This window comes from Talpa occidentalis, unplaced genomic scaffold (assembly GCF_014898055.3).
Source record: "Talpa occidentalis isolate TD23 unplaced genomic scaffold, MPIMG_talOcc4v2.1 talOcc4.16, whole genome shotgun sequence".
Classification (NCBI taxonomy): domain Eukaryota; kingdom Metazoa; phylum Chordata; class Mammalia; order Eulipotyphla; family Talpidae; genus Talpa; species Talpa occidentalis.
The window spans coordinates 2256030-2268556 of record NW_023601653.1 but is presented as its reverse complement, the minus strand read 5'-3'; the positions used below and the strand labels follow the sequence as shown (position 1 = coordinate 2268556).

The 12527-nt window shown below is 62.7% G+C and overlaps 1 protein-coding gene across 4 annotated transcripts in view; it reads right to left on the bottom strand.

Annotated features, from left to right (window-relative positions):
• Positions 1-2709: 2709 nt before the first annotated feature.
• EFCAB6 (EF-hand calcium binding domain 6) overlaps positions 2710-12527 on the bottom strand; it is a 143126-nt gene continuing 133308 nt past the window's right edge. For all 4 annotated transcript variants that reach the window (XM_037513407.2, XM_037513409.2, XM_054695992.1 and 1 more), the window contains 5 exons: positions 9041-9268; positions 8536-8695; positions 6650-6834; positions 4549-4698; positions 2710-3124 (listed from right to left, as the gene is read on the bottom strand). In XM_037513407.2, coding sequence (XP_037369304.1) covers positions 3002-3124; positions 4549-4698; positions 6650-6834; positions 8536-8695; positions 9041-9268 — 846 coding nt within the window. In that variant the 3' untranslated portion in view covers positions 2710-3001. The remainder of the gene's footprint in view (positions 3125-4548; positions 4699-6649; positions 6835-8535; positions 8696-9040; positions 9269-12527) is intronic.

Here is a 12527-nt window from a genome sequence, read left to right as displayed (position 1 = left end):
CTCGCTGCCTGCCCCTGCGGCACCCCGCGGGCCCTCCCGGTGTGCGCTCATCCCATCCCCAGCCGGTTCTGCAGCCAGAGAGGTGGGTAACGTGCCTGGGGGTGCACAGCACAAAAGGGGCAGAGGCAGGACTGAGCCCCAGCATCCGGCTTCACTGCCCTTGCTTTGCCTCCACCGAAGCCCGAGCTGGCCCTGCTCCCCGAGGCAGCGCGTGGCCCCCGCTGGGGGTCTGGGCAACGGCCCTCTGGTTCTCTTCTCACGGCGCCCGGAGGCTCCTGTCCCCGGAACTTGGCGTCCCAGGAGCCCACGGTTCCTTCGCTGTCGAGCGGGTCTCCCTCGGGGTGAGGCACCGCGATGGCCGGTTTGCTCTGCAGGGGTGCGGGGCTGCGGGGAGCCCGTGTTTGCGGGTCTCCGGGGACGCCTCGGACACAGAGCCCCTGCGGTCGCCTATGGTGAATTTCTATGTGGACCAAGAAGTATAAACTTAAAAAATTTTTCCTAAGGTAATATCTTCAGAATACGGTGTATTTTTATGTGGGAGAGAAGTTGCGAAGGCAGCTGTTACTTTAAGAGAAAATTCATTAAGCGTCCTTGAGGTATGGAAGATGACGGCGCGCTCCTCAATCATTCTGGCATAACTTGATTGTGGCTGTAATTTTTTTTTGTCAAGCATGTCAGACAATAAAGTCTTTGTAAAAAGAAGGAGAAGTCCGTGCCGCGCCTCTTCCCGTGTCCCTGGGCGGGGGGCCGGGCCCACCTGCCACTGCTGGACCCCGGGTCTGGGGAGGGGCTTGGGTCATGCACAGAAGGCCCAGACCTGCCCGGCGCCGGCCTGCGACGCCCCAGTGGCCCCACCTGGAACGTGGGGGTGTCCTGCAGCTCTCCACGACGGGGGTGCAGCCTGCCCCCGGAAGCTCGTGGAGGGCTTTGCAAGTCTCCTCTGACCCCAGAAGAGGCTTGGGTCAGGGGTGTCTGCCGTTGTGCCCACTGTAAAGGCTCCAGGTTTCCATTTCAGGCCTTTTTTGCGTCCAGCGCACCCAGGAGGAGGCCACAGAGCCCCCCTTCCACAGGGAGGAGCCCCATCCGCGGACATATGTTAAAATGATCACATTAATGAATATTTGGGGAAGATATTTCGAGGCTACACAAGTTTCCGATTTCTCCTTAAAGTCTGCTACCTCCAGCACCCTCCGTGGCCTTGCCTGGAGCAAGCACCCCTGGGGTGTCCTCGGGGCACTGTTCGGGGAGGAGCCCTCCTCGGGGCTACTCAGACGGACCCTGCAGCCAGGAGGACGCGCCCTTCCGGGATGGACGGCGGCGGCTGCTGCTGTCACGCCGGGTCATGATGACGTAACGTGATCCCTGGGTATCTCGTCCGTCTCCCTCCCTCCCTCCCTCCCTTCCTCCCAGGGCTCGGAGAATCTCCACGCTCCCCGTTTCACCTGCCCTGCCCTAGGAGCAGTGTTTCTCCAGAGGGTTCTAGCTCCTTCTTTTCAGAAACTCAGATCTCGGGGGCAGATGTGCTGGCCGGGACGTCACGACTCCTGGCCGCAGCAGGCAGACCCGGAGCTGTGTGGTGCGCGAATTATTTACGCAGTTTGTCCACCCGACTATGCCACCCACGCGCGCATCGGCCTCCCACCCAGTCGTCGATTGATCTTAAAATAAACGAGTATTTTTTTCCCCAAGTGACTTACTTTTCCAGACTGCCTTCTCCAGTCACTAACTCCCGGGCCGGTCGTGTCGGGGTTAGCCCTGTGCTAGGCAGCTCAGCCTCCTCTCCCAAGCTCCCCTGAGAATGGTCCCCCCGCAAACAAGTCTGGGAGACAGTGACCCCAGGATCTGCTGCGGCCTGGGGGCCCGGGGCTGGGCAGGGTCCGAGTGGCGGGGGCAGAGGTGGCAGCAGAGGTGCTGGGAAGGCCGGGGCTGGCCTGGGGTGGGGTGAGGAGCCACACAGCCGAGGGGCAGCTCTTCTCCCTGCCCCTCCCAGTTCCTGCTGGAACCTTCCAGAAAGCATCACAACAACAGAAGCAAGGGACCATGTGAGCTCTTAGCAGAAGGGTCGCTCTGGCATGGTCACTGGTGGGTGGTCCCCATCAGGCCAGCTTGGCCAGGCCTCAGGGGGAGGGGGCGCGGCCTGGGGCCTGACTGAGGTGGGACCCCCAGGGGCTTGTGCCCCCAGTGCCAGCACACACAGGGCAGGTGGAGTCAGGCAGACGGAGAGAGTCCCGGAGCCCTCGGTGGCTTCTTCAGGCTTTAATGCTCTCAGGTGCACAGGCGCGGCCCGGGCAGGGGGCCGGGCGACAGGCAGCCGAGCCTCCAGCCCCACGGACCCTGGGCTCTCCGCGTTCTCTCGCGGTCTCGCCTCTGCAGTCTCGCAGCTCGCCCTCCCTTAGCCCTTCGTCTGCGTGACACCGCCCTTTCACCCCGCCCCGGCTCAGGCGCGCACTCACGCGCGCCCACCCGTTCCAGGTGTCCACCCTCCGCCCGGTGCCCACGCTCCGGCACCTCCCGCCTCACACCATCAGGGCCGCAGGTGATGGCCGGAGGCCAGTGGCGCCAAAGGCCCAATTACTTCATTTACCCTCCCTGCCCCCAGGGCAGGGCTCTGGAGCTGACCAGCACAGTGACCTGGGTCGGAGGCCAGGCTCTCCGTGACCCCAGGCCCCCGGCAGGCTCTCAGGAATAAAAACTCCAGAAATTCCGAGTGCTTATGTATTTTACCTTTGTCTCAAGAATCACTGCTTCAGAGACTAACGTCTTTATTTGCTCTAAGTCGTGAGGGAGCCGAGGCCGGCAGGGCAGCTTCGGGGCTCCCGGACAGGCACGAGGACGTGAGGGCTGAGGGTCAGCGCCAGGCCGGCCCGGTCGCACAGGACTCAGGGCTTGGTGCGCGTGGGGGTGTGCTTCTGGAGACACTCTGGAGGGTTCGTGAAAGCCCGAATGGTGTGGCTTTATGAGTCTTGAGACAGGCCCCGAGGCCTCCGTCCGCGCGGCGGGGCTACTGCAGGAAGGCGCGGAGGAAGTCGTTGTAGGAGATGCGGGAGGAGAGCGCCTTGTCGTAGTACTCCAGCACGTGGAAGAACTCCTCCTCCGAGAGGTTGATGCCGTACTGCCTCAGCACCTGGGGGCGGCAGGGGCTGCAGGCCGGCCCCTCCCCCGCCCGCCAGCTCCCGCCCCCTCCCGCCCCCCGAGACAACAGGAGCATCTTTGCTGGGGTCTCCACTGGACCCCAAAGTAAAGACCAGCTGTGGAGAGTCACTGCGGGGTGCAGGGCAGAGCCCCGGAGCCGGCTCCTGCAGGCCCCACTCTTCACCCTGCCCAGCGGGCCGCCAGGCCCCCGCCCCGCCTGCTGCTGAGTCTGCCGGGCTCATCGTGAGCCTCCCCCGACCCAGCTGTAGGGGGAGGTAAAAGGTATCAGGCTTTTCTGCCCTCCCGCCATCAGGATAGATGAGGGAACCCTGTGGTCCTGAATGCGTGCCTGATGGCGGCACCTGGAGTGGGTACACCTGGGCCAAGACTGTACTTTTTAAGGGCGGCGTCACGGGGACGCCAGGAGAAGCCGAAAGACAAGAAGCCCGAAGCAGGAGCAGAGAAGGCCAGAGAGCCCAGATAGAGTGAAGACTTGCTGGGGGCTGGGAGGCCTGCCAGCCTGCACCCCCCAGCACCCCTGCCTGCTGTGTACCTGCTAAATCCTAATAAAAGACCTGCAAAAAGCCACTGAGGACTCTGACTCCTCCTTGACCCGGTCTGCTGGATCAGAAAACCTGCCCTGTGTCCTGTCCTGCCCCTTACACCAGCCTTCCGCGTATCCGGGTCGCGCGCCTGTCTCTGGACGCCACGGCCCAGGTGTCAGCAGCTGGGCTGCTGAGGGGGTGGGCAGGCCCTGTCCGGCAAGGGGCCCGACTGTAGGGTAAGGGATTTAATCCGGCTTTTGCGCCACCGGCCTCTGTGGCCATCACCTGCGGCCTCGATCTTGTTAGCGCAGAAGGCGCGTGGGCGCGGGCACGCGTGCCTGAGTGTGCACACCTGAGCGAGGGTGAGCGCGCGTGTGCAAGTGTGTACACCTGTGCCCGGGGGAGGGCCTGAAAGGGGGGGCATCACCCTGGGCAGGGGCTCGAGTTGCTGTCTCCCCACTGCTTTCCCCATGTGCTATGAAAACCTGGCGCTGACGCCAAGGCTCTGGAGTTCTTTCAGGCTGTGAGAACTGAGGCGAAGCCGCCCGGCCTGGGTGTGCCCGACACTGGCCCCGTTGCCGCAGTGGCAGTTTTAAGCCCCTGAGGTGGCCTGTTTCCTCTGGGAAAGACACCCAAGAGCCCCAGGGGGCGGGAGCTCCCCTCTGGGGGTGGCCCATTAACCCCTCCTGGCTCTGGGGCCTGGGGGCGGGAGCCGTCCAGCGCCTAGGAGGAGGCCGCTGGGCTCCAGGTGGGTGCCCACCAAGGGCACCGTGTGAAAGGGTCTGAGGAGAGGGACACGTGGACGCAGCCCTTGACTGGGGAGGGGTCACGAGAGGGGTGTCGGGGACAGCCAGTCTCGCCCTGGCCTTACCCTCCTGAAATCCGCCACGCTCAGGAGCCCGGTGCCGTCCTGGTCGTAGCTCTTGAAGGAGCGCCGCATGGGCCTCCAGCAGTGCAGGATTCTGGGCTGGATCCGCAGCAAAGCAGAGTAAAAGGAAGACGTCTCCGCACCAGTTTCTTTCTGGGAAAAGCAAAACCGAGAGGGGGTGAGGAAGGACTCCAGGTGCGGAGGGCGGTGTGGGCAGGCCGGGCAGGCTCCCCTCTGGGCCTCGTCCCCATTCTGCTCCTGCGCCCCCCCACCCGCGCCCCTCCAGCGCCGGAACCCCAGGCCGAGCCTGCGGGCAGAGCCTGCGTGAAGAGCACCCTCCCCCCACTGCTCTCCAGCACGAGGGTGTGGGGCCTGGCTCCCTGCTCCCCCCGCCTGGGAAGGAGGTCGGTCACTCTGTCCCCATTTCAGGGTGGGGGACACGGCGGCTCTGGGAGGCCAGTGGCAGGACCAGTGTCCCCTGGACTCCACCACGCCAGGCGACCCCACCCCGGGGAAGCCCCCGATGAACTGGAGAGGGCCACGGAATGTTGGGGCGTTTTCAAAATAGGGGGAAAAAGCCATTTAGGTCCAGGTCTTCCATTTAGGTCTGGGTCTCTGTGTGATAACGCACAGAGCTAAAACAAACCCCGCCAGGCCATGACGTATCCGGCGAGGCCCGGAGGTGCTACTCAATGGGGAGCCTGGGCGTGCTCGTGCCCGCGCGTCTGAGCGCAGAGCTGGGTGCAGGCGAGACTGCGAGAAAGTTGAAAGCTGGCACACCTGAGACAGATCTGCGCCCAGTTAATGCTTTCGATTGCCCATCACTCAGCACCTGGCGGAAGCTCCAAGAACCCGCGGTGCTGCGGCCGGTCACCCACCCAGCCCTCCCCGTGTGGCGGCAGCAAGACGGGTGAAGGAGAGTCCTGGAGCCCTTGGTGGCTTCTGCTGAGCTTTTTACACCACGTGTCGTGTGGCACCCAGGTACACGGCAGGCAGGGGCCCGATGGTCGCAATTTTGCACAAAATGGTCACAATTTTGCACAAAACTACAATTTCAAGGGTGAGGAAACGACATGAACGGGCTGTCTGCCGGGCTCTGCGCCCTGGCGGGGCCTGGCCTGGGGGCCTCTGTCCGCCCCGCCCGCCCTCCGGCTGAGTCACGGGTGGCGGCGGCCGCCACTCGACAGCGCCAGGTGTGCGCATCCGCGGGTCACAACTGAGCGCCGCGCCACAGATGACGGGGTGTGAGCACGAAGAGCCTTTTTTGTGTTTTGTCTTTTGGAAGGAATCGGGAAAGGTGAGCCGGGCGCGGGTGAGGATTGCGAAGTTCACGCACCACGGGGGTGGCTGATGCCAATGGGGAGCGACTCCCTGTTTCCCGGCGTCTGGACCCGCTCACCCAACGCTGCCCTGCGGAGCAGGCCACGGGGCTGCCAAGTGCAGGTGCTCGGAGTGATTCACGCCCATGCACACGTGCACACAGCACACAACGCCACTTGTGGCCCCCACACACGTGGCCCACACCACACACAGGTGACCCACCACACACAGGCACCACACGTGCAGCACACCCCGGTGCCGCACCCACACCACACACAGGGCCACACACGGGACACATGTGGCACACGCGTGTATGTGTGCTTGTCTACACGCCAAGCACACACATCATACAATGGTGGCACAACTTATCACGTGGGTACCAGTTGTGTGACACGCACAGCACAGTCAAGACATACACGTTGTGTGGACACAATCACGCATGACGCATGGACTTGACAAACCCTCACACATCACCTGCTGACACGTAGCCTGCATTGCACACACACAATGAGATGTGCACACACACACATGCGACAGGTGAGTCATGTTGTGACACACACTGTGCATGCATGTGTCACATGCGTGGACACACATGCACGTCACGTAGGCAGGCAGGACCTGAGCAGAGGCCCCGGGAGGTGGCCGTGAGGCTGGGGACCTTTGGCAGGCGGCCCCCCTGGCCAGCAGCCCCTCCAGCATCTCTGCACCAGGGTGACCCCGCCTGCGAGTTGGCAGAGAAGGGAGGTGAGGCCCTCTGCGCCCGCCCGCCCCGCCCCGCCCGTACCATCTTGTGGGCGTTCTGGATCTTCAGCCGCTGCAGCAGCGAGGTCTCCTTTGCTTTCAGCAGGAGGACGCAGCTCTGGATGAAGTCGCAGTAGGCGAACTGCCCGTTGCTCCTCAAGTCGTACTTCACCGCCAGCTGCTGGGCCTCCTCTGTGCTGATGTCCAGGTTGAATTTCTCCACAAGCGCTAGAGACAAAAGGGTGGCAAGTCATTCGCTCGCTCCCACAGCCATTCCTGCATCGCCGGCAGAGCCGTCTTCCCGCTCCGGGCCCTGGCCACGCCCCTGCCCCACAGGCTGACGGGGTGGACACGGGCACCTGGCCGAGTCCCGGAGGCCTCTGTCCTGGGACGCCTGCTGGCCGGGTCTGCCTGCTCTTGTGTCACTGAGACTCAACAGCAGGCGGGGAGCGGCAGAGGCGAGGGGTGTTGGGGTGTCCCCGGTGAAGCAGAGGCTGAGTGGAGCAGAGCCCCGACTGAGGTGGGGGAGGGTGCTGGGCGCAGCCGGGCAGGCTGGACTGTGGGGGGCTAGGCCTGGTGCTCCGGCCAGGTGCTTTCCAACTGGGTTTCAGAGGAGACACCCTCCGAGGAGCCCGCGCGGCCGCACGGATCTCCCAGTTCGAGTTTTCCTTCCCGCGAGGGCCGAGACGCGCACGCCGTGGCACACACCCGCGCAGACAGGGCCGCCGGGCTCGGGGCTCTGGGGACGCCAGGCTGGCGGGTCCCTCCCAAGCCGACACCACGCCCAGCTCAGTCCTTCCACCTGGAACAAACCGGAGCTGCTCCTGGGGTGACGCGGCCCTCTTGAGAGACTCGGGTAGGGTGTGAGCTCGTTTAAGCTGGACAAACTGAGACGCTGACGCCATGAAAGCATCGAGAAGGCGCGGAACGGAATGCGCGGGAATTGCTGCGGTTCTTGAGGGCACCAGAGGCGGCAGACTGACCACACGCGATGCCGTCGGCCCCAGCCGGGCCCACAGACGCTGCCACGCGGGGCCCACGGGCGTCGCTGCCCTCGCCCCCAACAGCCAGCGGGCCCCGGGACCAGGGACCGCCCAGGAAGGGCCGCGGCGCTCCCCTCGCCGCAGGCGGGCAGCAGGGCGCGAAAGCAGGATGATTTTTGAGAATCTATCTGCAAGCCTGGACAGGACTGAATTTCACATGCGCTGCGAAAGTCAGACAACAACCAGAGCGATGAACTGGCCGCTACTGTGACTTCACGGTTACACGGAAAAAGCCAGCAAGGAAGTAACGACCGCCTCGCACGAGGGTCAGACGTGCAGCTCAAAATCTCAAGAATGAACTGAAAAACAAGTGAGCGTCACACGTGCCTTGACAGCTTCGTCAGTGGTTTGCTTCTGGCAAAACACATCACATTAAATCAACGCAACAACATCTGATCGTTGCTGCTTTCATCCTTTTTATATTTAATTTGTAAGTATTTTTCGGGGGGCGCCTGGGCACCTCAGGAGTGGATACCTGGTTATGTCTGGACATTTTTAAGCCGCGGCCATCATCAGGGAATTCATACTCAACTGGAAGAAGTTCCCAGGAAGACCCTTCACGCCGAGGGTCTTCGCTCCCTGGAGCGTGAAACGCCGCGCGGACGAGACGCAACAACTCGAGGAAGGTGACCCCGGCCTTCATTTGTAAACAGTGTCCAAGAGACTCGGGGCGGATGTTGAGGGGAGGGGGCCCCGGAGCTGTGTTGGGGGTGGTCTGCTGCCCCCCCCCGGCCCCCTCTTGCTGTCACTGCCTGTAACATTTACGTTCACAGCCCCGTTCAAAGTCGCGGGCCTGCTCGGGGCGCCAGGCTGGCCCGGCGCGTCAGGGGCCCTTGTCCCCCCACCCCCGGGACACCGTCTTCCAGGGGCGCGGGCCAGCACGAACCCAGGAACTCGGCGGTGGAGATGGCGCCCTGCTTGTTGGTGTCCTTCTCCTTGCACTCCCGCAGGAAGCCCCGCCAGCAGCCCTGGATCCTCTTCCGGAGCTTGTTCTCCAGGGACTCGCAGTTCTGCAGGGGCAGGGCGCCCGGCACGCTCCCCGGGGCCTGCGGGCGAGAAGAGGGAGCTGTCCCGGGGGGTCGGAAGCCGAGGTCCCGGCTAAACCTGCAGCAGCGACTCAGGCTGACTCAGGCGTGGGATGTCAAAGGCGCGATCATCTCAGAGAGAAAATTTGTAAAACAAACAAACATAACTGGCAATTTAGCCACTAATTTCAATTCCCATCGGCGGGTTGTATTTGTGCCAATTCCCACCACGCACCTCCTCATTCCCCCGGGCCCCAGGCCTTCCCCACGCTCCTCCCGCCCTGCAGGGGAAGCGCAGGCCCCCCAGGCTCCCGGGCCCACACTGTCGCCTGCCCCTGTGGGCGCCCCTGTGGCCTGGGCACTTACGCTGGGGCCCTGCGGCTGGGGCCCGGCTCTCTGGGTGCCAGCAGGCGTCGAGGCCGCAGAACCGTCTTCCTCCAAGGCCTCGGGGGCGCTGGTCCCCCTCTGGGCCTGGGCCGGGTCGCCCGTGGCCAGCGGAGACACGACTTTCTCAGACCCGAACCTGCTCAGGAAGTCCTGGTACCTCAGCCTCCCCTTGGCGTTCACGGGCATCTCGCTCCAGAGTCGATCAAACTGGCAGAGGAGCAGAAGCCGGGTTAGGGTGGGGCCGGGCGCCCTCCCTCGGCGCCGGGGCGCCCGTGCTCCCCAAGCCAGCCCGAGCCCCGTCAGTCGGAAAGAAAAAGACAGAAGCCATCCGGCCTCCCTGCAGTGGAAGCTTCCGGAAGGCTGGAGAGGCAGACAGGAGGATTATTCATGGCTTCCACAGAACATTTTTTAATTGAATCGAGCCCTCAGTGAGCAGTTTAAGGCCATTAAATCTTGTGATTAGTCACAGTGACGGAGCCGCAGCACACGAGAACGTTTTCGGAGAAAATGCAAATCCATCGCGGCCAGCGAGTCCCAGGGAGCCCGCCCCGTGCACCCCTCGTGTGGGCCCAGTTGCTGCCAGCAGCTGCCAGGCAGGCTCTCGCCTCCGGATCCGCTGCCACCATTTATCTCACCCTGAGGGCCGACACCCGCTTCTCACAAGAGGAAAACGGGAGGCGGCTGGAAAATCGGAGGGAAGTTTATGGGTTTGTGGGGGGCACCAGGTGTCTGGGGCAGCAGGACCGCCGCCCACACGGCCACTGTGTGTGAAATGGGCCGCCGCGGCCACCCCTGCTGACTCGGGGCCTGGGAGCCACGGAGAATGGACGTCACTTCCAGTTTGGCTTTCATAGCCCCTCGGGAGATGTGCTCCCCCGGTGCAGAAGGAGGCTCAGTCACCCCCTTCCTTCCCTGGCAACACCGGGGTTCCAGAAACAAATCCAAAAACTCGTGTCTCACTGTATTTGGAATTCCAGAAATGGGGTGCTGAGGGGTGAGGAAAAGAGAGAATGTTTCAGGTCCTGTAAAGGAAGAGAGGCCTCGTTAGGGACAAGAGTCTCGAATGATCCATTTTTTGCACAAAGGGTGCCCTTCGCCACATGGAGCAAGAAGCGCTGCAGGGGGCACCCCTGCCTGGCCAGGACGCCCCCTGAAGTGCCAGCCCTCTTGCCCAGGGGCCCCCCACGGCAGGCGCCACAATGTTTGTTCTGCGGCCGAGGGCCCAAGTGAACGGCGTGACGCCGAGCCTGCGTGGAGAGACCCTGGGAACCGGGGAGGGACAGCTGTGCCCAGCCTACCCTGCTCCCTTGCACAGGAAGGACTTTAAGGGAAGGAGGAAGATGCCCCTGCAGAGCGGGCAGGGCAGGCTCCTGGAGGCTCCCTCACCCCTAAACAGGCCGGACTTGGGGGGTATGGGGGAGGAGGTGGCGTGTCTAAGGATCAACCCAGGGTGGGCCAGCAAGCCTAAGGGCAAAGGACAGAGGGGGCTCCCTGCTGGGGGGGCAGCTTCTTCCAGGATCCTGTGATGCAAATGAAGTCAAGCCCCCCAGGCCCCGCCCCCTCCCCAGCCGGTTTTCATCCTGGGCAGGCCTGGGGCAGAAGGAAAAGCAGCAGCACTCCAGGAGGCCAGGGGGAGAGTGGGGGGGGGGGGCAAGGAAACCCCCACTTGGCTCGGTTCTGACACTCCCCAACTCTGTGGGGGCCTGGAGCAGCCGCACAGGAGGGACGCACACTCCCTGCACCCCCGCATTTCTGAGCTGCCGCATCAGCCCTGCTGCCCACCCTAACTTTTAGGCGAGAGAGCGACGACGTGCTCCGTTGTGTTGTGTTTGAGTCTTGTCTCCCTGCCACGGCCTCTGGGCCTTTTATTCCAGTACAAACAACACGTTTCCCCCGTGTGGACAGACAAGCTGGAGCTCAACATCAAACGTATTCACGGGACGTGGTGGTGGTGAGGCGGGAAAGTCGCCCAAAGCCTAGTTCAAGGGGTGAAGGGTGATGGAGACGTTCCTGAGTAAAGTTGGGAAAGATTCTATGACAAGAGTGAAAACCCAGAGGTTAAGCGGCAGCTTCAGACGTGAAAGGTCTTATCACCCCAGTGAAAGGTCTTATCACCCCACCGCTCTGCTGAGACAGCCCCCGCACCCCACCTTGCCCCAGGCCTCCCGGAGGGCCGGCCCCTGAGTGCCCCAGGCTGGACAGGTCCTCCCACGGCCTGGAGCCTGTGGGGCAGGGTCTGAATTCCTGGCTTCACCGAAGATGCAGGAACTGGAGTCACACGAAGCTGAAGCCTCCCCGGCTCTCAGAAGAGGCAAACCTCAGTCGTCGGCGTAGAAAACCACCCTCCGCCACGCGGGGCCCAGGCGTGGATCCTGCCAAACCCCAGGGGGCGCGAGAGGAGAGGGGAGCGCCAGGAGCTCGCGTGGCCGGAGAAGCCGGGGCAGCTCAGACGGCGGAGATGAGCGTTCCAGAACAGGATAGAACACATGGAACATCAGGTGTAAACAGGGGAGGAAGTGGGTTTGGCTGTTAAGAAATGAGCAAATAGATTTGAAACTGACAAATAGATTTGAAAGGAGAGGCGAACAATTCCTCCAAAAGAAACACAGCAGCCAGTGACAGACACGATGAGGTTCACACCACGAGGTTTACACGACAGACCAGGCACAGCTGAGGAGAGACGGTGGGCTGGGGACGGGCGGGGACGGGTGCCCCAGTTTCTGACCCGGCGGCGTGTCCAGCGGAAACCTGGACCAAAGCAGCATCGAGGGCAGGAGAAGACGGTGGGACGATATTTTTCAAGGTTTGTGAGAAAATCAGTATCCGTGCAAGATCTGACTTTTAAGAAAATGACAAAATAAAGATATTTTCAAATAGAAAAAACCTGCGTGTTTACTGTCAATAAACTATGCCCGATGGATTTGCCGCTTAGAAAAGAAAACGACCCAGAAGGCCAAGGTGGGGGAGTGAAGACGGAAACACTAAGGAAAGCCGCGCCGACTACACGAGCGCGCCGGCCTCAGCTCTGCGCCTGTGTGGCGGGGAGACAGACAGAGCAAGAGGCCAAATGGCAGTGACACAGAATCCGAGAGGGAGAGCTGAGCTACAGCGGGATGACCTCGCCGAGAAGTCTAATACCGCCAAGAAGGAGAAGGAAAAAACCTCCTGGCGCGCCCGCCCCAGAGCCTTCCCAGCCACGCCGCCCGCAGGCCCGGGGCCACCGCCCTGGAAGCCGCTCTCCGTTTCTGAGGGGTTCATTGCGCCCAAACCCTAAAGATGTGCCACTTGCCCTGCTGAATGGGCCCCGGAAGCCAGGACAGCTGGCCCGGACACTCCCTGGCTGGGTTTTGTAAGGAGGAGGCGACTTTTTATAACGTAGATAAACCGGGTCTTGACATGTGTACTGGAGCCTCCGGACGCGGTCGGGGCTGCTTGTCACGGGGCCCTCGGGACGACGACGGGGGGC